Genomic DNA, 24,869 nt, shown 5'->3' with positions numbered 1-24,869 from the left:
TACCCTCCACCCACCCAGCAGCAGGGCCCTTACGACACTCCTCCACCAGTCTGGCAGCAGGGCCCCTACACACCCCTTCACCGGCTGGGCAGCGGGACCCCCAGACGCCCCTCCACCGGCCCAGCAGCAAGGCTCAAGGGGCCTGTATCGGGGTTCATATTGCTGCCTGGCCAATGGCTCCAGAGACCCCAGGAAGTCTCCGGCTTGAACTTCCAGTGCAAAGGCTGAGCCAAGCCACCTGCCACAGCCAGGGCCCCCTCTTCTTCCCATCTTCCCAAACCACAGCTGGGGAGGGGCAGCCCGGAGACCCAGCGAGTCCACGACGCAAGGCTGGGTTCCTCCCAAGCCTCCTCTGTGCTGACCCAGCTGCCCTGCCTCTGCCCTGAGCCCCAGCCTGCAAGCAGCCGGAAATCCTGCCCGAGCAAGTCAGCCTGGGCAGCCCCTGGAACTCACATCAAAGGCAGCCGCCTCGGTTCAAGGCCCAGTCCTGCTCCCCCACAGCTACCCTTCTCCTCAGTTTCTCCAGCCTTAAAATGGAGTCCAGACTTCCCAGTCCCCGTGGGGCTCTGAGAACAGATCTGGGGAAGCCCGCTGCTGCGGTGACCGCCACCTGCACCTGACCACTGACACCCTGCGGGAAGAAGGGCTGACTCCCAGGGAGGCTCCTGAGGGCTCCTACTAAGCCGGTCCAGGCGGTGCTGGGTAATAATTACCCAGTGGAAAGGCGGCCCCTTCCCCTCAGGGCTTGCCTTTGTCAGCGCCCCCCCAACCCAGCAGAGAAGGGCCCAGTCTCCTAGGAAACGCAGTCACCACCAAAGGGCAGAGGCCTCGGCAGCCCAGCCTGGAATCGCTAGTGACTCACTCTCCCTCCTTCCCAGGAACCACGTCCTAAGTCCCACTGGTGAATGATCCCTCTCCACATGGAGTTGCCACTGCGCGCCGTGACGGGCTGCTGAGCTGGCTGAAAGGTGGCGCCTCGTTGGTGCTGGTTGGACCCGGCTGGCACCCCCTCTGCCTCCCCCGACCTCTTCTAAGCTGCTCCCAGTAAGGACTCCGCGACCCCCGGAGAAGAGGATGGAAGCCTCTATTCTGCTTAAGTCTTAGCCAAGTTCCCTTTAAGAGGCCAAGAAAAGCAGCTCCGTTCGGCGGGGCAGGCATTTTACTGCCTGGCCCCGCGGCCGCACGCGTGTCTCCGCCGCGACAAAGGCCACACTCAGCGCCCGAAGGAGGGGTGGGGGTGTTAGGAAAGCGATGGGGGCCAGGACCGGCGCCAAGTGGCCCTGGGAATCCTCGAGGCGGATCAACCCGGGCCCGGGTCCTGGAAGAGGCGGAGGCCGGCGAGGGGGCGGTGCCCGGGGCGAACCCAGCTCCCTCCGGCCCCGAGGACTCCCGCCCCGCGCCCCTCCCGGGCCCTCCAGCCGCGCCCCGGGCCGGCACAGCGACCGCGCCCGCTCTTCCACGGGCGTCCGGCCAGCAGGCGCGAGGCCCGAGGATGCGACCCACGACGCTTACACCCGGCTCGGCAGGCTCCCTGGGGACTGAGGGGCCACTCGCAGGGCCCCGCAGAGCAAGCGCAGCGCGGGAGCCTCCCCCATCCCAGGCGGCGCAGACCGCGGAACCGCCGCACCGGAGCAGTGGCCGGGGACTGGGGGGACGGCGGCGCGACCCAGGCTGGAGGGACTTTGGCCAACTTCGCGCCTCCTGAGGTCGCAGCTCGGAGGGCCGGGGCGCGCCCTCCCGTCGCCCGCCCGCGTCCCAGAGCACGGCCGCCCCAGCCAGGGCGCCTGGGCCGCCGCCGCGGCGACCTCCGCGTTCCGTCCGCGCGTCGGGCAGCGCGAACGCCGGAGCCCTGAGGCCCTCCCGCCGCGCCGGGCGCTCACCTGGGACATCTGCGGCCGGAAGTTGATGTCCTTGAGGTCGATGGAGCCGGGGGAGAGGTTGTGCAGCAGCTGGCACAGGAGAACCCCGTCGCGCAGCGCCTGCGCCAGGTCGAAGACCACGGCCGAGGGCCACACCACCCGGTGGTTGGGCGGCAGGACCTTGCAGTCGATGAGCCAGCGGCCGCACTGCCGCCACTGCTCCATGGCGCCCGCGGGCCCGACCGGCTCAGGGCAGCGCTTGAGCCAAAGTGCAGCGGCCGCGGGGCATCCCGCCCGCGCGCGCGGGGCTCAGGACCGGGGCGGGGCTTCGCGCGGGCTGCCCCAGGTCCCCCGCTGCGCCGCCGCGCGTCCCCTCCTCTTCCTCCTCCTCCTCCTAGGGCTCCTCTCTGGCCGCCGCTCCCGCCCACGTGCGGCCGCGGGGCGGGCAACGGGCAGCGCGCCGGATCTCCCCGCTTCACACACGCAAGTGCCCGCGGGCCCCGGGCCGGGCTCCACGCAGCCAGTCGCCGCAGCGCTCCCCGATTCGCGCCGCCGGACGCCGCATTCTGCGCTCCGGGCGCCCCGCGGCCGCCGCCGCTCCTGCCCCGCCCGAGACAAAGGCCCGGTGGGGTCGCTCGCTCCGCGCGTCCCGGGCCTGGGCCGTCCGCGTCGCCGCCGCTTTGTTCGCCCCGCCCGCAGTCCTCACGCCCGGCGCTGCGACTCGACGACTCAGCGGCTCAGCGGCTCCGGGGCGCTGGGGGCGCAGGGGGCGCGGCCACGGCCGGGCGGGGCAGGGGCGGGGCCGAAGCGCTCGTCTGGCACCTCCCCGCGTCCCAAGCACCGCCCCCGCCCCCGCCCCCCCACTTCCTGCCCCGGTACCGCCCGCGAAAGTTGCGGTGGGCGGGGGTTGAGGCAAAGGCCCGGGTCCCGGCGACTTTCTCCGAGGGCGCTCGGACTTTGGGGAACCCTTCTCCATGGGGGAGCGACCTCGCCCTTGGAGTGATGGCCGGGCGTCCCTCCTGGGTGTCTTTGGGCCTCCGTGGAGGGCAGGAGGTGGTCCCTGTCGCGCTGGGCGCCCTTGCATGGCCGTTCGGAAATCTCAGACTCGGGAGGGGGCACCGGGCTGGGCCGAAGCTTCCTGAGCCCCCTTGGCCCATCAAGCCGCCCCAGCGGGATACCCGAGGCTGAGGCCGAAGGCGCATGGACCAGGACTCCCAGAGCCCTCTTTCTGTCCTCCGCCCTGGCCGGGGGCCCACAGGAAGACCCCCCGAAGCTGCATAAAGGCCAGGATTCCCCAGCTTTTGGCCCAGAGTCCTGGCCACTCGCAGCTGCCCAGTGGGCAGTTCCTGGCGTCCAAGACGGAATGCGTGACAGAAGTGAGGGCAGGAAGGTGCTCTCCGGCCCAGGGTCGCAGCCGGCCCCGTGCTGATCCGCCCTGATCTCCCTTCTGGGCCACACCCTGGGTGGTGGGGGCGCGTTCTGTCCAGCTGGCAACGTGTGACGGTGGGAGGGGCTTCAAGGACAAACAGATTCTGCATTTGAAATTATATGGATCCTGGCTCAGCTGCCAGGAACCGCGGGTGTTCACTGCTGATTCACTGGGGGACCCCGGGCAAGTCCAAGCCCTTCTCTGAGACTAGCTCAGCCCCAGAGGCTGGGGTGCAGTTTCTGAGGGCTCCCACCCTGGACTCCGGTGGAATCCTGGGCCTGTACGAGCTGGGGCAGCACTGGGCAGCCCCCGGACCCCTTACCCCTTGGCTTCCTTGTGCAGGGGCCGGAACAGGGGGATGCGAGGAGGGAGCCCAGAGAGGGTCCCCTGGGCCCAGGGCCTCCGATGGGGCTTCTGTCCTGGAAATTAGCCTCTGCAGAGAGTCAGATTCGCCCCTTCTCCACTTGAAGTGGAAGCAGGGGGTCCCCGCTTAGGGTCTGGCCTGCAGCGGTAAACTCAGGCCAGGTGACAGGTGAGCCGGCGGCTCCCGTCTCTTGCCCTTCCCCGAGGAAGCAGCAGTGGGCACCTTTAGGGCAAGGGGGAGAGCCTTGCTCACCGGAGGAAGATGGGGCAGCAGATTGGACCCATCAGCATCTCCCTGAGAAATCAGAAAGCCAGGAGTGAAACCTGAGCCGGCCCCTCCGGCCCCATCTGAGAGCCTGCGCTGATGCCTCCTCCTGCAAAGCCTCGACCCCTCGGCTCTAGAGTGGGGAGATACCGCTCCCGCCGGACTTGCTTGTGAAGAATGGACGGATAAATTATCCAGAGGCTTCCCACCGTGGTGGGACAGAAAGGGCTGAGAGAGGAAGAACGACCCACTCTCCCAAGCCCTCCCCTGGAGCACGGGGCATTGATGCACTAAATGTCTCTTTCCCCAGGTGGCTCCCTCAGCAAGAAGGGGGCCTCTGTCCTCACTGTCATTGGCCTACCTGCTCTGGCCAAGAGGACCGGCCAGGTCTAGGACCCAGGCAGCTGCCCGCCAATAATGCCATGGGTACCTGCTGCCCCCTGGTGGTGCTGTCACCACCAGGCACCTGGCTGCACCCAGGAGGGGCTGCACAGAAAATCTGGGGTTGACCCTGGAGAAGACCCAAGTCAGGAGACACAGACCTCACCACAGTGGCCCTGAGCCACTCAGACCTCCCTGGTTTCCAGGTCCTGATCTGCATTATGGGGACATTCACCGGCCCTGTGCACCTCCCAGAATCCTTGGAGGCTCTGAGGGCAGGATGGATGTGATTCAATGATTAAAAGCTTGGTGGGGCTTTTACAGCAGCTCATGCCTGTAATCCCAGCACTTTGGGAGGCTCAGGCAGGCAGATGGATTGAGTCTAGGAGTTCAAGACCGGCCTGGGCAACACAGTGGGGCCCTGTCTCAAAAATAAAACAGAAGGTAAAGAAAACAGGGCAGGAGCTCCCTTTGTAATCTTTAGTGTGGGTGTAATGAGCAGGTTGAGATTGTGTGGACCCAAGGCACATGCTGGGAAGACTAATAGAGAGGACACTGTTCCAGAAAATCCTACTACCATCCAGTCTGCTTGGACTCAGGGCTGTTCGCCAGGACTGCCTGCTGCACACCTCCAGGGGGCGAGAGTCCCATCACACCTTGGAGATGGGCTCCAGGGGAAGCTGCTTACACAGACTGCCAGTGAGCAGCTGCCAGTCCAGCCGAGTAGATGAAACCAGGGAGTGAGAAGTGCCAGCACGGGCCACATACCCCAAGTATGGGGGAGGGTCACAGGTGGTGGAGGAGGGCACGAGGCAGGGCACCCCCAGGGAGGGGACAGCAAAGCTTCCAGGAGAAACTGAGGTTTGAGTTGACAAGCAGGGATTGATCACGGTTGCAGTGACTAGGAGAGGGTGACATGGATGGAGGGACAAGCATGGGAGAACTATGTCTGTCTGGAGTGGGGCTTGGGCAGGAGTTGATTTTTAAACCACAAAGGAATTGAGCGTCACCATGATCTCAGGCATTGAACAATAAACCGCAGTGTCCTCCTGAGCACCTGTCTCATTGTCCCCGGCAGCTATGCAGGCAGCAAGTCCCAGCAGTTCACCTTTGTGTTCTGTCCAGCATCTGCCTCCTCCTGGTCCACCCCCACCAAGCCCCAGGCCCCCTCTCCTTGGACGTGCTTCCACCCTTCCACCTGTCATCCGCAGCCAGCAAGGACCCAGTCAGCCCTCAGTGACACCCTGTCTCTCTTCTGCACAGATGGGCACCCTCTGGGCTCCCACCTCACTGAAGGTAAAATCTAGCAAATCACTGTAACTGTGTGTTTTGTTTGTTTGTTTGCTTGTTTTGAGATGAAGTCTCGCTCAGTCGCCCAGGCTGGAGTGCAGTGGTGCCATCTCGGCTCACTGCAACCTCCGCCTCCCAGGCTCACGCCATTCTCCTGCCTCAGCCTCCCGAGTTGCTGGGACTACAGGTACCCGCCATCATGCCTGGCTAATTTTTTTTTTTTTTTTTTTTTTTTTTTTTGTATTTTAGTAGAGATGGGGTTTCACCATGTTAGCCAGGATGGTCTCGATCTCCTGACCTCATGATCCACCCGCCTTGGCCTCCCAAAGTGCTGGGATTACAGGCGTGAGCCACCGTGCCCAGCCGTAACTGTGATTTTTAAATGCAATATATTCTTTCACGGAAGCCACAGATGCGTTAATCTGATCCAAAAGCAGCTTATAAAAGGCAGTGTAATCGAAGGCTGGACATGGTGGCCCATGCCTGTAATCCCAGCACTTTGGGAGGCTGAGGTGGGCGGATTCCTTGAGTCCAGGAGCTCAAGACCAGCCTGGGCAACATGGTGAAACGCTGTCTCCACCAAAATGCAAAAATTAGCCTGGCATGGTGGTGCACGCCTATAGTCCCAGCTACTTGGGAGGCTGAGGTGAGAGGATCACTTGAGCCCAGGAGGCAGAGGTTGCATCGAGTCAAGATCGTACCACTGCACTCCAGCGTGGGTGAGAGAGTGACACCCCATCTCAAAAAAATTTAAAAAATAAAAATAAAAGGCAATATAATCTTATTTATTGACTTGTGGTATATTTTAACACTATCGCTATGTGAACTAACCTTATACTACATAAGATTGCACTTACATCGCACATTGTCACTTTCAAGTCGTTATATTTTAACAGCATTTATAGTTGCAGTAACCAATCCTGTGTCTTGAATCTGAGTGGCTGGCCTAGGTGATAGTCACCTCCTTTAAGCCACAAGCCACTCCATCACTTCTAGTCACTGTTACTGTATTGAGTGGTCCAACATAAAAACCAACTCACCAAGCACATTGGTGAGCTGCCCAAGGTCACCCAGCAACACAGGAAAAAGCCAAGTCCAAACGCCAGGCCTTATTGATGCCTGTGTGTACCCCCAAATAGATGCTGCTGCTTAAAAGGCTTTCCATGCCTAGAACTTTCTGCTGTCCCTTGATGCACTGATTTGGGTGTGGAGGTGATGAGGGAGGGAAAATGATCTGATGTCTAGAACACATGGATACTGAGTCAGCAACAGAGCGCAGTGCTTGGAACCCACATGCACACACCCCCCACCATGGTACCGAAATGAGCCCTTAGTACAGGCAGGAGTAGCAGGGCTGAGGAACGGGAGCCAAAGGGTCCGAGTCTGACTTAAAGGAGGGAAGGGCAGCTGGAAGTGTCTCCACACATCCTGGAGGTCCTGGAATCCTGGTGACTCTTGGATCCTCGGGGTCCCAGAGAGGAGACCTTTGGAGGAATGAGTGGGTAAACAGGTGGCCGCCCTTGTGTGGGCAGCGTGGCTGGGCTTCTCCTCTGGCTTCTCTGCCCAGACAGTCACTCACACCATGAGTGATGCTCCACCTACCACTCAGCACGTCCTCCCTGTACCCAGGCCCTGAGCCAGGACCAGCCACACCCTAGGAGGTGAGGACTGTCATCCTACTGTGCTACAGATGAGGTCGGCTCACATAGCTTGAGTGACTCGGCCAAGGTTATGCAACTGGCAGAGTTCACATTCGAACTCAGGTCCACCTTCTCCCATGCCTCTAGCTGAGGTTTGCTTTTGTTTTCTGCTGATAAATAATGATTTCAATGGCAGTGGCACAAGACAATCTGAGTCCACAACCGGCCCCGCGCCCCCCTCCGGGGTTTCTGCAGAGCTGCCCTCATCAAATTGGTGTCCTCATTCGCTGGGCAGCCCCAGGGTCTGGACTGAACAGGAATACGTGTCCCTTAGCGTGTTACATGCCACAATGGAAGCGCTTGAGAGTTTACCTCTCACTCAAGACTGTTTCTTTCCATACCGGCCTCCCCAGAGAACCACCATGCAGCCAGACTGGGCACTTTCTCAGTCCAGTTTTCCCCAACAAAACACCAAACCTGCTGCAGTCTCAGTACTTTTCATCAAAAGGTCCAAGACTCAGGGGACCCTTGTTCCACAGCCAGCATCCCAGGGATAGATTGAAGCTTCTTCAAAGGAGCTCCACCCAAGGTTGGAGTCTGTCCATCACCCCTCCACCTGTCCCTCCATCCATCCCATATCTTGTTATCCACTCTTCCATTCATCCATCTCTCAACCCATCCTTCCATCCATGCCACATTCCCCCACTCATCCCTCCATCCATCTCTCCTTCCATCCATCCCTCCCATATTCTTCCACCCATTCCTCCATCCATCCCTCCCACATTCCTCCGCCCATCCCTCCATCCATCCTTTCATCCATCCCACATCCCTCCGCCCATCCCTCCCTCCATCCATCCCACATCCCTCCACCCATCCCTCCCTCTATCCATTCCTCCCTCCATCCATCCCTCCCTCCATCCATCTCTCCCTCCACCAATCCCTCCACCCATCTCTCCTGCATCCTTCCATCCCTCCCCATCTATCCCTCAACCCATCCTTCCATCCATTCTTCCACCTATCCCTCCCTCCATCCATCCCTCCCTCCATCCATCCCTCTACTCATCCTTCCACCCATCCCTCCACCCTTCCACCAACCCATTCCTCCACTCTTCCCTCCATCTATCCCTCCCTCCATCCATCCCTCCACCCATCCTTCCATTAATTCTTCCACCCATCCCTCCTATATCCCTCTATCCTTCTCCCATCCCTCAACCCATCCCTCCATCCATTACTCTCCCATCCGTCCCTCAACCCACCCCTCCATTCATCCCTTCCTCCATCTATCCCTCCACCCATTCTTCCAGCCATCCATTCCTCCAGCCATCCCTCCATCCATTCACCCATCCATCTCTCTATTCATCCCTCCATCCATTAAATTCATCCCTCCACCCCTCCCCCATCCATCCCTCCACTCATCCCTGTGTTCGTGCCTCTGTGTCCCTCTCACATCCCTCCACCCATCCTTCCATCCTCCATATAGAGAATACTGACTGAGCACTGGCTTTGTTCATGAGGAAGGGCAAGTGAATGTTTTGACTCTTCCCAAGACCACGGGATAAAGGAATTATTCTCATGTCCAAACCACATGAATGCACACATTGTGCAAATTCCATTTGTAGCTACATCATGCAAATTCAGCTGTCACAATTTCCTGGGAAATTATAGGTGTAGAAAAAGACCATCTGGCCCACCATCGAGTCAGAGTATGCCTGACTGAATTATTGGGTGGGGGCTTTTAGATTTTGTTTGAAAGGGCAAAATATAGATTTTTTTTACTTCTTGTTCAACTTTCAAAATTAAGTCAAATACCATAATCCATGGAACGTACCCTAACCTGAAATCTCTGAAATCTTACTGCCAAATGGCCATTGTTTGGACACCTTCTAGTGACTATTTAGGAGACCAGGGGAAGTTTTCGGTGAGCACTGCCTTGAGTCTTTGAGCTCATGAGTTCAGGGTCACCTAATCAAGGCTTTAAGGAAGGGTAGAACAGTCTTCCCTCCGTGAACGTGAATGGACTTCATGCATGTGTAGGCTGGAGGCTGGGCAGCGTGTTGGGTGGACTTGGGATCTCTGCCGGAGCCCTCTCATCACAGCCCAGCCGGCCAACCCAATGCTAGAGAGGAAGGCGAGGCCCAGTCCAGCTAGGAGGATGAGCCAAGCCCCACATGACCGGCTGTGAGTTATGGGCATGGGTTATGAGTTATGCGATGCGAGGGGGAGGCTGGGGAGCCTCCCCAGTGTGTTCCTTGGCAGGCTCAGCCTGCCGAACTCTGGAAGCTTTGGCTCTTATTGAAAGGGAGGCAGCACACCCTGGTGTTAGGAAGACACGCCCAAGTGACACCGGGCTTTGAGCCTGCCCATGCCCTTAATGGAGTTCAATGCCACCCTGTCCTGGGCCCCTCCAGCTGTCCTCTAGCCACAGCACCTCCTGAGGGGTAGTAAGGACACTGCCAAGGAGACATGGCCACCCCTACCCTGCTAGACAGCACCCCTGCCAGACCACAGTTCACGTAATCCAACTCTGGGCCATTTCTGCCACCCCCAAAAGAGACCCCGTATCCCTTAGCTGCCCTCCTCAACCCTGCCCACCCTCAGCCATGGCAACCACTAAGCTGCTTCCTGTCTCTATGGATTTGCCTATTCGGGACAATTCATCTCAGTGAAATCAGCCAACGTGTGGCCTTTTGTGCCTGGCTTCTTCCCTCCAGCTCGATGCCAACTTGCCCATTCACCACGAACGTGCACCAGGAAGGACTTCATTCCTATTCATGGCTGACAAATAATTCATTGTAAGTGGAATCAACTTTAGTAATACACTGTACTTGACCCAGTATATTTGAAATATTATCATTTCAATACGTAATCAATGTAGAAATTTATTAGAGAGACGTTTGACCTTCTTTTTTCTCACCAAGTTTCAAAATCCAGCATGTGGTTTGCTCTGATAGCATATTTCAGTTTGAACCCTAAATTTTCATCAGATCCATTTGATATGTATTTAGGTTTCACAGAATTCACAGCTGAAAAAGTAGATTTGCATACCCGAATTGTTTCAGATAAACTTAGAAGTTTGCCAAAAATGGAATTGAGTATCAATTTTTAAATTAATTAAAATTATAGGCCAGGCATAGTGGCTCACACCTGTAATCTCAGCACTTTGGGAGGCTGAGGCAGGATTACTTGAGGCCAGGAGTTTGAGCCCAGCATGGGCAACACAGTGAGACCCCATTTCTACAATTTTTTTGTTTTAAATTAGCCAAGCATGGTGGCACACACCTGTGGTCCCAGCTACTCAGGAGGCTGAGGGGGGAGGATCGTTTGAGCCCAGGAGGTCGAGGCTGCAGCAAGCAATGTTTATATCACTGCACTTTCACCTGGGAGACAGAGCAGGACCCTGTCTGAAAAAACAAAAAACAAATTAGATAAAGGTTCAGTTCCTCAGTCAGACAAGCCTCATTGCAAGAGCTCAGAAGCCACACATGCCTGGTGGCCACTGATGTCTTGAACTTGGGCTTAGGTCTGCCTGCCTGAAGCCTGGCTCTGCCCACACCAGCATGACCTTCTGTCTCCTCTCCCATGAGTGGCCATATTGCAATCTGCCCCACCCGTGGCCATGGGGGTTCTGGGAGAGCAGGGATGTAAACAGTTCTGCACTGAGGCTGACCCCTATGTCAATACAAGAACTCAAGGATCTCTACTCAAGAGACTCTTCTCCTCCATCAGCTCAGACCTGGGCCAGCTTTGCCTGTCTCTGGGAGACTCAACAAAAGCAGGCCTTGGAGGCTGCTCAGATGTACACACATACATGTGCACGTGCACGTGTGTATGCTGGGAACTGGGGAGAAAGTGTGGGGTGATACTTCCCCAAGGATTGGCCAAGCCTTTCTGGGCTCTTTTCTCCATCTGACCCCCATCCCCACCTGCAGGAAGAATGACCCCTTTAAATCTGATCATGTCCCCTGCTGCTCAAAGCCCACCTTTGTGTCTACATAAAACCTTGCACACCTGTATTTATAGGAGCATTGTTCAAAACAGCCAAAATGCTGAAACAACCCAAAAGTCCAACAAAACAAAACAAGAGGCCGGGCGCAGTGGCTCACGCCTATAATCCCAGCACTTTGGGAGGCCGAAGCGGGTGGATCACCTGAGGTCAGGAGTTCAAGACCAGCCTGGCCAACATGGTGAAACCCCATCTGTACTAAAAATACACACACACACACACAAACAAAACAATAATCATTAGCCAGGCATGGTGGCAGTCACCTGTAATCCTAGCTACTTGGGAGGCTGAGGCAGGAGAATTGCTTGAACCTGGGAGGCAGAGGTTGCAGTGAGCCGAGATCGCACCACTGTACTCCAGCCTGGCAACAAGAGTGAAAAGAAAGCAAACAAAAAACAAAACATAGATAAACATATGATGGAATGTTACTCAGCCTTAAAAACGAATGAAGTTTTCTGATCCATGCTACAACATGGATGCACTCGAAATTTTGTGTTCAGTGAAAGAAGCCAGACACAAAGGCTACACGTTGTATGATTCCATTTCTATGAAATGTCCAGAACAGGCAAATCCAGAGAGACAGAAAGTAGATTGTGAGGGGCTAGGGGGTGGGAGGGGCTGCCAGGAGGTGGGGATGGGGAGTAACTGCTCATGGGTACAAGGGTTGGGGAGTGATGAAAATGTTATAAAATTGATGGTGGCGATGGCTGCACAACTCTGTGAATATACTAAGAACCGCTGAATTGTACACTGAATTGTATAGGTGGATTGTACAGTATGCGAATTATATTTCAATAAAGCTGCTTGCTATATTTCAAAACAAAACAACAATCTTGGGCCCCCCTGCCCTCTGAGCACATCCAGCCTCCTGGTCATGATTCTCCAGGCCCTCTGCACCCCTCACAGCCCTCTCTAATTTATGCCACTCTCTAGACCCACCCCAAATCCTACACTCCTCTTGCTCTTGAAATTCTCTTCACACCCAGCTGTGTCTGGCTTTGCCCAGCAGTGGGCCCATGGGAGGCTGGTCCCCCAGGAAATGTATGTGTCTCCTAAAACACAGCTCAGCCATCTTTTCCCTCAGGGACCATCTCCTGGCCTCCCCAGTGCTCTCTGTACCTTGCTTAGAGGTCCTGCAATGTCTACCTGGGTGTGGGGTGGTCTCCTGTGGGCTTGGCCTGTGGGTTTACCTCCTTTGTGTCTTCCCAGCACCCAGAGCAGGGTCTAGCATGTCTCTGGGCCACAGAGGCTGCCACCGTGGCCTCTTGCCTCCTGGGGAGGTCTCAGAGGTCCCGGAGGGCGCTGTGTTGTTTCTGAGCACAACTGGTGGGAGTTCAACCAGAATGAGTTCATTCTCCCATCCATCCATCCATCCACCTACCCATCCATCTACCCATCCACCCATCCATCCACCCATCCATCCATCCCTCTACCCATCTATCATTCCATCCTCCCACCCATCCATCCACCCAGCCCTCCATCTATCCATCCACCCCCTACCCATCCACTCATCCATCCATTCATCCACCCATTTATCCACCCATCTACCCATCCACCCATGTGTCTATCCATCTACCCATCCATCCATCCACCATCCATCTGTACATCCATCCATCCATCCATCCATCCATCCATCCATCTGTACATTTATCCATCCATCCACCCTGTGCAAGGCCTGGGGAGATGCAGAGTCAGTCTAGGATTGTCACAGTGTCAGGAGGGAGGTGTCAGATGTGTCTGAGAAACAGAGGCTGCCGCCCTGGCCTCTTGTCTGCTAGGGAGGTCCCAGGGGTCCTAGAGGGTGCTGTGTTGTTTCTGAGCAGAGTTAGACACCTGCAGATGCCCTGAGCCCCCTCCTATCCCACTGCACACCCCGAGCTTCATGCTGATGGTGTGTGGCAATTGTGCTGAACCTGGCAGAGGTCCCCAAGGCAAGTGTCCTCCCAGGGTCCCCAGGCTCAGCCTGGCTCCAAAGGAGTGAGTTTTGCTGCTGGGGCCATGGTGAATTTCTTGGCTGCATCCTGTGGAAGAATTTGAAGGTCCAATTGCAGCTTCTGTGAGGCCCGGGGTGGGCTCAGGCTGGAGATGTTGATCTCAGACCCCAGTGGTGGCTGTGACACATCCAGGATGGGAGGGGCCGGTAGGAATTGCCTCCTGAGACTGGAAACCCCTTGAGAAGAACCCCAAGGTCTGGCCTCCCCAGCCTCTCACACATGCTCAGGGCTGACTGTAGGAGAGCTGGGGGCTTCCCCAAGTGGGGGCTCCACCCAGTCACTCTGAGGTCCTGGGCAGGCCAGTCAAACCTCTGGCCTCTGGGTGAAATGGGCACAGCAGGTACCCAGGGCCCTGAGATGGCTGCATGCCCAGCGCTGAGGACAGCTGACCCAATCCCGGCTCAGGGCCCATACAGTCGCCTCCAGGGTCCTAGTTCGGAGCTCCATGCTCGCCTGCCATGACGCTAGGAAGTCCCTCCCATAGCCATCTCCACTTCCCTGAATGGTCCAAGCTCCCACGGGCTTACTCGGCAGAGGGTGGACCCACTTCTCTCAAACACCGGTGGGGCCGCCCAGGGTCTCAGCGCCCCTGCCACGAAGAGGGCGGGCAATGGGGAGGTGGATGTTCAGCCCCTGCATGTCATCTGCAGCCTGGACAGTTTCCCTCTGTGTCTGTCGCCAGGAACCTTTGGCCCAGAGTGCGGCCCAGCTGGCCTGGCTCCTCCCAGGCCCGGCTGCCTCAGACGTGAGCTTGGAGGTGGCCACTCTGAGACCTCTGCTCACACCCTCGCCACTGCCACCTGGACATGGGGCCGTCCCACGGCGACAGGCACACGCACCAAGACAGGCGTGTCCTCCTGCGGAACATTTAACTTGAGTCGCACCAGGCACTGCGTTATTATTTTTCCTCCCCCCACCCACGGTTTCCCTTCTCTGTCCCTGCAGAGCCAAAACACAGGTCACGGTTGTCATGATCTGTCCGCCTCGGCATCCCAGAGCGTCATGAACCCGGCCAGCTTTGTACCCAGGTGCTGATCACTGATGCTGTTATTGTGCTTGGAACAGGCCTTTGTCAATGGCCGCCATCCCCACATACCCACGCCCAACTGTGTCCCCGCCCTCCTGCTACCGTGGCCCGAGAGGGTCAAGCCGCGCTGTCAGCCGCGCCCCAGGAGGCAACTGCTGGCTTCGTGGCCCCACCGCCTCTTCTCCAGGTGGAATGGACCCTGCTATGCCCCAAGAGCCAGTGGCGTCCTGCCCCCTCCCCTCTCCTCCCACCACTTGGTGCCTGGAGGAACCCAAGGACGCTGACCCCTGCATGCTATTACGGGCTGGATCACCTTAAGGAACCCCATTGCCGAGGGCAGGTGGGCACTGAGAGTCCCTAGCACAAGGGAGCAATCATTAAAACCTTCCCCAGTGGAGAGCTGGGATGAGATGCCCATGGGAGGGAACATACTGGCGGGTGCGACGCCTCAGACTTTCGAGCAGTGGGGGTTCATCCTTAGACGAGTGGCCGTGGATGGCTGTTGCAGGGAGCCCTGAATGCACTGAGGAAAGCCAGCGAGCAGCTGAGGGCCATTCATCAGCCTTTCCGGGGAGGCAGGAAAGCCAGAGGACCTCTTTGGCAGTTTCTGTAAAGAGGCTTTCAGGCCGGGCGCGGTGGCTCACGCCTGTAATCCCAGCACTTTGGGAGGCCGAGACGGGTGGATCACGAGGTCAGGAGATCGAGACCATCCTGGCTAACACAGTGAAACCCCGTCTCTACTAAAAAATACAAAAAAGTAGCCGGGCGAGGTGGCGGGCGCCTGTAGTCCCAGCTACTCGGGAGGCTGAGGCAGGAGAATGTTGTGAACCCGGGAGGCGGAGCTTGCAGTGAGCTGAGATCCGGCCACTGCACTGCAGCCTGGGCGACAGAGCCAGACTCCGTCTCAAAAAAAAAAAAAAAAAAAAAAAGATATCGGGACATCGGCGTTTCCTGAAGTACTGGGTCTGTTTAGTTAGTAAGCATCATTAACTTGTTCCCTCAGCCATAAGAGTGCTTCACCTCCTGGGAATGTGACCCAGCAGGTCTCACTGTATTTTCCTCTCATTCAAGATGGAGTCACTCTGGTTTGGACACTTCTGGCAGCTCCATGGGGTCCCTCCTCTAAGCATCTAGGTTCTCATCATTCCAACCTCTTCCCTTTGTTCCTTATCCCTAGGGGCAGTGGTAGTCGCTTCCTGCAGGTGCTACCTTTACCTTTAGGATATTTTAAGAGTTATTTTTTTCTTCTGAACTTAACAACTTTGTACTTAGCGAACAATTCCTTATATTTATTTCTCCCTGTTCAAATGATTGGTGTGGTTTCTCTCTTCCAAATAGACTCTGACTAATATAAGTTCCATATCAATCATATGTATTGCAAATTTCTTCTCACGTTCTGTGGCTTTCTTTTTCACTCTTAAAAGGTATATTTTTAATAAGCTTTAAAAATCTTAGAAGAGTTTGTTTTACAGAAAAATTGCAAACATGGTACAGTATCCATATAGCCCCAAAACCAATTTTCTCTATTGTTGACATCTTACTTTGGTGTGGTCTGTGACAATTAATGAACCAATATTGATACATTATTAACTCAAGTGCATACTTTACTCAGATTTCTGTAGTTCGTATCTATCTTTTTAATTTAAATAGTGAGATTTAAATAGTGAGGTTTTCAATTCATAAACTTTCTCCATTTAAAGTTCTTGTGAAGTCCTGAATATTCCTAGGTATTTTTTTAATTTTTAATTTGTGTGGGTACATGGTAGATACATATACTTATGGAGTACATGAGATGTTTTGACGCAGGCAGGCAATGTGGAATAACCACACCATGGAGAATGGGGCATCCATCCCCATTTCTAGGTATTTGATCTACTTTGAAATTATTGTAAATGGAATCTTTTTTTTTTTTTTTTTTGAGACAGAATTTTGCTCTTGTTGCCCAGGCTGGAGTACAATGGTGCAATCTTGGCTCACTGCAACCTCCTCTTCCTGGGTTCAAGCGATTCTCCTGCCTCAGCCTCCCAAGTAGCTGCAATTACAGGCATGCACCACCATGCTCAGCTAACTTTTTATATTTAGTAGAGATGGGGTTTCACCATGTTGGTCAGGCTGGTCTCGAACTGCCGACCTCAGGTGATTTGTCTGCCTTGGCCTCCCAAAGTACTGGGATTACAGGCATGAGCCACCACGCCTGGCCTGTAAATGGTATCTTTTAAAATTGTTTTCTGGCCGGGCGCGGTGGCTCACGCCTGTAATCCCAGCACTTTGGGAGGCCGAGGCGGGCGGATCACAAGGTCAGGAGATCGAGACCATCCTGGCTAACACTGTGAAACCCCGTCTCTACTAAAAATGCAAAAAATTAGCCAGGCGAGGCGGCGGGCGCCTGTAGTCCCAGCTACTCGGGAGGCTGAGGCAGGAGAATGGCGTGAACCCGGGAGGCGGAGCTTGCAGTGAGCCGAGATCGTGCCACTGCACTCCAGCCTGGGTGACACAGCTCGAGACTCCGTCTCAAAAAAAAAAAAAAAAAAAAAAAAAAAAAAATTTGTTTTCTGCTTTTTGCTGTCATTTAGAACAGTAGTTGATTCTGTAGATTAATTTTCCATCAAGCAACCTTGTGTCAACCTTGTTGATGAAAAAAAAAAAAAGCTGTAAAATATTTTAGAAAGTTTATTCTGAGCCAATGAGTGACCATGGTCCAGAAAACAGTAATCATGTGAGCCACCGCACCCAGCCGATAATTCTTCTTCCAATGTGGCCTAGGGATGCCACAAGATTGGACCCCCCTGGCTGGGCGTGGTGGCTCATGCCTGTAATCCCAGCACTCTGGGAGGCCGAGGAGGGCAGATCACAGTCAGGAAATCAAGACCATCCTGGCTAACATGGTGAAACCCTGTCTCTACTAAAAAATTTTAAAAATTAGCTGGGTGTGGTGGCAGGCACCTGCAGTCCCAGCTACTCCGGAGGCTGAGGGAGGAGAATGGGGTGAACCCAGGAGGCAGAGCTTGCAGTGAGCTGAGATCTGCACTCCAGCCTGGGTGACAGAGACTCTGTATCAAAAAAAAAAAAATTGGACCCCCCTGTATTAGACTCTCATTTAATTTCTCCTAAATCCAGGAAAGGCCTAGAAAGGAAAGGCCAGGCTCCTAATGGAGATGCTTTAGAGATGTAAATTTCCCCCACAGAAGACGGCTTTGCAGGGACATTCCAAAATAAGTCAAAGAAATATATTTGGGGGCTGGGCATGGTGGCTCACGCCTGTAATCCCAGCACTTTGGGAGGCTGAGGCTGGTGGATCACCTGAAGTCAGGAGTTCAGGATCAGCCTGACCAACATGGTGAAACCCCGTCTCTACTAAAAATACAAACATTAGCTGGGTGTGGAGGCATGCACCTGTAATCCCAGCTACTCGGGAGGCTGAGGCAGGGGAATTGCTTGAACCTGGGAGGTGGAGATTGCAGTGAGCCGAGATCATGCCACTGCACTCCAGCCTGGGTGACACAGCGAGACTCCATCTCAAAAAAAAAAAAAGAAATACATTTTGGGGTAAAATATTTTCCTTTCCTTCAGGGTCTGCTATCTGTCATGTGATGCTATACAAGGGTCTGGTTAGAATTTAGTATCTTGTTGCCATAAAGAGTCTGTTTTGGCTGGGCGTGGTGGCTCACGCCTGTAATCCCAGTGCTTTGGGAGGCTGAGAAAGGTGGATCACTAGGTCAAGAGATTGAAACTATCCTGGCCAACATGGTGAAACCTCGTCTCTAGTAAAAATACAAAAATTAGCTGGGCATGGTGGTGGGCGCCTGTATTCCCAGCTACTCGGGAGGCTGAGGCAGAAGAATTGCTTGAACCCAGGAGGCAGAGGTTGCAGTGAGCCGAGGTCATGCCACTGCACTCTAGCCTGGCAATAGAGCATGACTCTGTCTCAAAAAACAAAACAAAACAAAAACTCTGTTTTGTCAATGTCACGACCTCTATTTTAATGATGCTGGTCAGTGGTGCCTAAATTCCAAAAGGGAGAGGGAAGAATGAGGCATGTCCAGCCTCCCTTCTTGTCACGGCCAGGAATGCTGTTTTTCAGGTTTCTCTGGGGTTCCCTTAGCCAAGAGGAGGTCTGTTCAATCCATTGGGGGGGCTTAGGATTTTATTTATTTGTTTTTTTTAATTTTTAAAGCCTTTTTTTTTTTTTTTTTTTTTTTGAGACAGAGTTTCACTCTTGTCGCCCAGGCTGGAGTGCAATGGCGTGATCTCAGCTCATTGCAAACTCCACCTCCCGGGTTCAAGCAATTCTCCTGTTCCAGCCTCCCAAGTAGCTGGGATTATAGGTGCCCACCACCACGCAGGCGGATGGATCACGAGGTCGGGAGTTTGAGACCAGCCTGACCAGCATGGTGGCACATGCCTGTGATCCTAGCTACTTGGGAGGCTGAGGCAAGAGAATTGCTTGAACCCAGGAGGTGGAGGTCGCAGTGAGCCGAGTCCAGTCTGGGCCACAGAGTGAGACTCCATCTCAAAAAAATCAAAACAAAACAAAACAAACAAAACAACAACAAAAAAACCCCAACCTTTTGTGTAAGAGCCAAAAATCAAAATCCAAAAAGTGAGGTTAGAAAATTGACTTACCTCTAAGTTTTATGTATTAAGCTGAGTCAAAAACCAAAATCCAGAAAGTGAGGTTACAGAATTGACTTATCCTAAGTTTTATGTATTGAGCTATCAGCTATTTAGGTATTTGTGAACCGTCTTTGATTCAGAGGGTCTGAACACATTTTATCCCTCGAAACCAGCCCTTACAATCTCATGAGTTACTTCTTCTGCAATCGTCCCTGGGCCTAGAGGGAGGGTGCTTGATATCAAATCAGATTGGGGCCAATGGGATTTTAAGTCATTTTCAGACTCTGGAGATATCAGGTAGAAAGAGGGGGTAATCTTCGTTTTTTACTTAATTGTTGTAGCTATAAAATAGCTCAAAAGGAAAAACGGTTTTTTGACTCGGGAAAACAAAACATAAGTAATGTTTCGAACAGAAATATGAGTTCTATATAGTTTTGACAACAACAGGAAAAGGAAGCTTACAGGTAACTATTCAAATTATTTAGTTCAAGGCATAGAACAAATCATATTAACTCAGAGGCAAATTTTTTGTTTATTTTTTGAGATGGGGTCTCACTCTGTCACCCAAGCTGGAGTGCAATGGCACAATCTCAGCTCACTGCAGCCTCCGTCGCCTGGGTTCAAGAGATTCTCCTGCCTCAGTAGTAGCTGGGATTATGGACGCTTGCTGGGATTATGAGCGCTTGCCACCAAACTGGAGTAATTTTTTATATTTTTGGTAGAGACAGGGTTTCATCACGTTGGCCAGGCTGGTCTCGAACTCCTGACCTCAAGTGATCTGCCCGCCTAGGCCTCCCAAAGTGCTGGGATTACAGGTGTGAAAAACCACACCCCGCCAGATAGAGGCAAAAGTGTTCAATGGGTCTTTGTATACAGGCTTGTTCTTGTGTCTCTTGAAAGCAGTTTATCTTCAGTTGCTGTCTTTTCCCAGGTCGAAAGACTGAGAAATCACGTAAGATTTAAATGCTTTCAAATTTGTTGAAACTTATTTATGGTCCAGCACGCGATCAGTTTTGCTAAACGACCTGTGTAGGTACTTGTAAAGAAAGTGCGAGGCAGACGGATCACAAGGTCGGGAGTTCGAGACTAGCCTGGCCAATATGGTGAAACCCTGTCTCTACTAAAAATACAAAAGTTAGCTGGCATGGTGGCGGGCACCTGTAGTCTGAGGCAGGAGAATCGCTTGAACCTGGGGGGCGGAGGTTGCAGTGAGCTGAGATCGCACTACTGCACTCCAGCCTGGGTGACAGAGCAAGATTCCCTCTTAAAAAAAAAAAAAAAAAAAAGAATGTGCGTTCCACAACTGTGGGCTTAGTGCTCACGCTAAGCATCCTCCTTGGATGTCTGCTATGTTCATTTTCTTTCTTTTCTTTTTTTTAGTGATGGGGTCTTGGTCTTTGGTCTCAGTTGGAGTGCAGTGGCATGATTATGGCTCACAGCAGCCTCGAACTCCTGGCTCAAGGGATCCTCCTGCCTCAGCCTCCCAAGTAGGTGGGACTCAGAGGTAAGCCACCACACCAGGCTCCATTATGCTAGTTTTGTTCATTGGCATTGGAGAAAACCATAAAATTAGGGGAAAGGGGTAGATACTAATAGTGTTATTGGAGTATGATTGGAGGTGGAGTGAAAAAGGAAGTAGATCTCGCGTTCATGGGGCTGCTGAGGAGCCCAAATGAGCACTATAGAGGCCTGGCTTGGTTGGGTGAGATGGAGAAATTCAAGACCTATTTTTTTTTTTTTTTTTTTTTTTGAGACGGAGTCTCGCTCTGTCACCCGGGCTGGAGTGCAGTGGCCGGATCTCAGCTCACTACAAGCTCCGCCTCCCGGGTTTACGCCATTCTCCTGCCTCAGCCTCCCGAGTAGCTGGGACTACAGGCGCCCGCCAACTCACCCGGCTAGTTTTTTGTATTTTTTAGTAGAGACGGGGTTTCACTGTGTTAGCCAGGATGGTCTCGATCTCCTGACCTCGTGATCCACCCGTCTCGGCCTCCCAAAGTGAAGACCTATTTTTGAGACAGTATACCCAGACATTTAATTAATTAAAAATAATCGTATCCATTATTGGGAGTAAGAATGCTAATAGAAACAGTAACAGCAGTGGCAAAAGTAACTACACAAGCAGAATTGGAAAACCACCAAGATGGTAAGGCCATACAGTACAGCAGTGTCTTACTAACACGGTTGTGGGCGTCCCCACTCCTCCTCTTCCTCCTCCTCCAGCTCCCCTTCCACGTCTTCCTCCAGCTCCTGCTCCTCTTTCTCTTCCAGTACCTCCTCAGCCCCTTCTCCTCTTCCAAACCCTCCTCCCTCCTCCGCTCCCAGCCCCTCCTCCTCCTCCAGCCCCTCCTCCTCCTCGCGCAGACCCTCCTCCTCCAGCCCCTCCTCCTCCAACCCCTCCTCCTCCTCGCGCAGACCCTCCTCCTCCAGCCCCTCCTCCTCCAAACCTCCTCCTCCTCGCGCAGACCCTCACCATCCAGCCCCTCCTCCTCCAACCCCTCCTCAAGCTCCTCCACCTCCAGCCCCTCCTCCTCCAGCCCCTCCTCCTCCAGCCCCTCCTCCTCCAGCCCCTTCTCCTCTAGCCCCTCCTCCAGCCCCTCCTCCTCCAGCCCCTTCTCCTCCAGCTCTTCCTCCAACCCCTCCTCCTCCAGCCCCTCCTCCTCCAGCCCTTCCTCCTCCAGCCCCTCCTTCTTCAGCCCCTTCTCCTCTAGCCCCTCCTCCAACCCCTCCTCCTCCAGCCCCTCCTCCTCCAGCCCTTCCTCCTCCAGCCCCTCCTTCTTCAGCCCCTTCTCCTCTAGCCCCTCCTCCAGCCCCTCCTCCTCCAGCCCCTCCTCCTCCAGCCCCTTCTCCTTGTCCAGACCCTCACCATCCAGCCCCTCCTCCTCCAGCCCCACCTCCTCCTCTTCCAGTTCCTACTCGGGGCGGGCCCGGCCCGGCCTCCCGGAGCGATCGATGGCTCGGGCTCGTCGCACCCGCCTGCCCAGCCTCTGCGCTCGGCTCGCCAGGCCTGCGGCGCTACCATGGAGACACGGCCCCGCGGCCCCAGGCCCCGCCCTGGGAGCCCTGCAGCGCCTCGCCCCGCTGCCCGCGTCTCCGAGGCCCACGACGCGCGGTGACTGGGGTGGGCGACGTGGGGGACCCGGGGATGCGGGCGGACGATAGGGGACTGGAGGATGGGGCGACCCAGAGCGCGTGGGGTCTGGGGCACGGGGATGGGGGCCGCGGGCCATGCGACTGGGGCCCCAGGGTGCGCGCAGGCGGGGGGGACGCGCAATGGGGGCTCGGGACGCTGAGGCTGACCCAGCGCGGGTATCCCAGGACGGGAGGTCCCTGACGCTGCGCAGCTGGGAGGGCGTTCGGGAGTGGGTTGCGATGCTTCCCTGTTCGTTTTCTCCTGACATCGTTTTTGTTTGGGTCCAGGGGCCTCCCGGGAGCTGGATGCTCGGAGCAGAAAGGCGGCCCTGGGGGCCCCTTCCGGTCCCGGGGCTGACGCCTGGCGGCGTCGCCGAGAACCCGCGCCCTTTCAAGCGCCGCTGGCTCCTGTTTCACAGATGGAGACCCTGAAGCCCCAACAAGCAGCCTCCCCAGCACCGCCCAGTGACTGAAAAAGCTGGCACTGGGCGCCCGTCTCACTCCCCACCCAGCTCCCAGGCTGCCCCACCGGACGTAAGTAGCTCGATCTAGGCCGCTGACCCCCAGACAGTTGATGCTGCGCTGTAGACTGCCGCCGCTGCCGGGGCGCTTGACTTCCCCTCGCCTGACTGCATGTTCGTTCCTTTGCAGCAACATCTTTGGGGAGAGACGAGACCTGAACAGACGCTGGGGCCGGATCCCCAGGGTGGGTCAGAACAGCCGCTGCCCTGAAAGCCGGCTCGGACAGATGCGTGCAGGGCGTGCCACCGGAGCTCCTTGCAGCTTGCGTCTGGGACCACCATGTCCCTTCCTCAGGGCGCTGGATCCATCTCTTCAAACTCAGTGGTCCAGGCCATGGTGGCAGAATCACCCCCCAGGGTGTGACGCCACGTCCTTATCAATTCCACACAGCTGCACCCGGAAGAGCTGTGGCTGGGCGCCGCTCTGACCTGTGTGCGGTCCCCTGAATGGGTCTCAGGTGTCTTCAGAATGGCGAGGCCGCCTCATTTCCTCGCCACACAACCCTCCTGAGGACGCTGCCTGCAAATGGGCTGAATTCCTAATTTCTACCATTCAGTTAAACGAGGGATCCTTAAACCCCAAAGCTGGGAAAGCTGTCCGTTAATTTAGTGCGAAGCCTGTGGCAGCTGTCCACTCGTGGGCCATCTCAGAACAGCAGGATTCCCAGGAGTCCAGCAGGACAGGGGAGGGGATGAGTGGCCGCGTCCCCCTGGCAGAGAAGGCCTTGTCTGAAGGCTACGCCCGCCTCCGGTACAGGGACACCTCCTTGCTCATCTGGCAGCAGCAACAGCAGAAGTTGGAGTCTGTGCCTCCCGGGACATACCTGAGCAGGAGCCGAAGCATGTGGTACTCACAGTATGGAAATGAGGCCATCTTGGTCCGAGACAAAAACAAGCTCGAGGTCTCCAGGGACACAGGGCAGTCCAAGTTTTGCGCAATCATGTAATTCCCATGTGAGCACCTGAGCCCAGGACCACTCTTCGAGGAAAACAGACATGGGTTTCATTCAGTTGTCTTGATTTCTAATCCTTGCTGGAAGATTTTGAATAATGAATGTAAAGATCAAACCGTGGCGTAAGAACCCAAGCAGCACAGAATCTGCCCCCGAGTCCCTTAGCACAGCCGCGGTGTGACTGGTGCACAGGACACTTCCCCTCTAGAGTCCCCTCAGTTACTAGTCAGCTGTTTCGACATTCAAATTCTCCAGGTGCTGCTAGGGACAGCATAGGCCTGGGCACTGCTAGATGCTTGGTTTAACCAAGCCAAGAGTAACCCTCCCATCCCTGTTATAAACCACCTTTTCAAGTTTGTATAGGTTTTAGTTTTTTGTTTTTAGCATAAATGGCGGAGTAGCAGCAGCATCTCACTGGGAGCTTTGTCGCACTTACATTTTGTTGCTTGCTTTTTGAGACAGGGTCTCACTCTGTTGCCCAGGCTGGACTGCAGTGGTACGATCACAGCTCACTGTAGGTTCGATCTCATGGGCTCAGGTGATCTTCCCAAACTCAGCTTCCCAGGTAGCTGTGGCTCCAGGCAAACTACTGTGTATAGAGACAGGGTTTCCCTATGTTGCCCAGGCTGGTCTTACACTCCTGGGCTCAAGCCTCCCATGGTGCTGGGATTACAGGCGTGGGCCACCGCACCAAGCCCGCATTTATATTTTGAGTTACCAAAATGATCGTCCTGTGTGAGGCATCATGGTAGCTTCCAAGCATTTGCGGCCCACCGGCCAGTGCCTCCAAAACACATTCAGGAAACCTGAGAGTTGTAAGTTGCACATGTGTAGCGTACAGTGATTTCCATGTAGTAACAGGGCTGAGCAAGGCAGGCTCTCCGTCAGACTTAAAGCATTCAGCCTCTGCCCCCAGGCCGCCACTGACGTGTTCCCTGTCGCTGCCACAGCTGGCCACCTGTGTGTTCAGTCTCCATGAAGGATTCACCCTCTGCTCTGACATCTCCTTGGCTACACAAATGTGCAGGTGTCTCTTGTCAAAGCTAATTTTTCTTTTCTAAATAAACATCCTTTAATACACTGCTCCCCTTCCTCACGTTATTTTTATCCTTGTTCGTAATATGCTACTTGGCTTCCCATTTTTTATAGCAGTAATATCTAATTGATTGCTAAAAACTGCAATACAGAAAGGCATAAAGCAAAGCAAAAGTGCTCTCCCTGGGGAGAAGCTGGCTGGCAGCTGGGGGCGTGTCCCGTAGCTCCTCAGTGTGCGTACACGGTCACGTGATTCTGACGGCGTCCTCCTGTACCATGCCTCTTGTGTCTGCCATTTTCTTTCTTGCCCAACTGTACAGACTGGGCATTCACTTCATGCTTTTTTGTTTGTTTTTTTGAGACAGA

At 54.8% G+C, this 24,869-nt stretch overlaps 2 protein-coding genes and 2 long non-coding RNA genes across 11 annotated transcripts in view; 1 reads left to right on the top strand and 3 right to left on the bottom strand.

The window, feature by feature from the left end:
* The window catches only part of VAV2 (vav guanine nucleotide exchange factor 2), a 235,454-nt gene extending 232,847 nt beyond the window's left edge, over positions 1 to 2,607 (bottom strand). For 5 of the 8 annotated variants that reach the window (XM_005580490.5, XM_065529887.2, XM_005580492.5 and 2 more), the window contains exon 1: positions 1,881 to 2,242. In XM_005580490.5, coding sequence (XP_005580547.1) covers positions 1,881 to 2,084 — 204 coding nt within the window. In that variant the 5' untranslated portion in view covers positions 2,085 to 2,242. Of the gene's footprint in view, positions 1 to 1,880 lie in introns of all 8 variants that reach the window. The other 3 variants (XM_005580493.4, XM_005580495.4, XM_074016056.1) reach the window with 1 other exon arrangement.
* Positions 2,608 to 10,088: 7,481 nt separating this feature from the next.
* LOC123569212 (uncharacterized) lies at positions 10,089 to 21,166 on the bottom strand. The gene is made up of 3 exons (XR_012424135.1): positions 21,043 to 21,166; positions 11,494 to 11,591; positions 10,089 to 10,628 (listed from the first exon to the last, which is right to left on the bottom strand). It is a non-coding gene; the product is annotated as an uncharacterized lncRNA (long non-coding RNA).
* On the bottom strand, positions 11,754 to 15,186 carry LOC141406904 (uncharacterized). Its single transcript, XR_010581336.2, has 2 exons — positions 14,684 to 15,186; positions 11,754 to 14,081 (listed from the first exon to the last, which is right to left on the bottom strand). It is a non-coding gene; the product is annotated as an uncharacterized lncRNA (long non-coding RNA).
* Positions 21,167 to 21,907: 741 nt separating the features above from the next.
* BRD3OS (BRD3 opposite strand) lies at positions 21,908 to 24,549 on the top strand. The gene is made up of 3 exons (XM_045374251.3): positions 21,908 to 21,974; positions 22,283 to 22,528; positions 22,646 to 24,549. Exon 3 carries the CDS (start codon positions 23,208 to 23,210, stop codon positions 23,460 to 23,462), a length of 255 nt encoding a protein of 84 aa, XP_045230186.1. The 5' UTR covers positions 21,908 to 21,974; positions 22,283 to 22,528; positions 22,646 to 23,207; the 3' UTR covers positions 23,463 to 24,549.
* Positions 24,550 to 24,869: the final 320 nt, after the last annotated feature.

This window comes from Macaca fascicularis, chromosome 15 (assembly GCF_037993035.2).
Source record: "Macaca fascicularis isolate 582-1 chromosome 15, T2T-MFA8v1.1".
In the NCBI taxonomy this organism is placed as follows: domain Eukaryota; kingdom Metazoa; phylum Chordata; class Mammalia; order Primates; family Cercopithecidae; genus Macaca; species Macaca fascicularis.
This window is presented reverse-complemented; position numbering and strand designations above follow the sequence as displayed.

What these genes read in the sequence shown, in the direction of transcription:
- BRD3OS (XM_045374251.3), top strand. Translation starts at nt 23,208, where the DNA reads ATGAGTGGCCGCGTCCCCCTGGCAGAGAAGGCCTTGTCTGAAGGCTAC.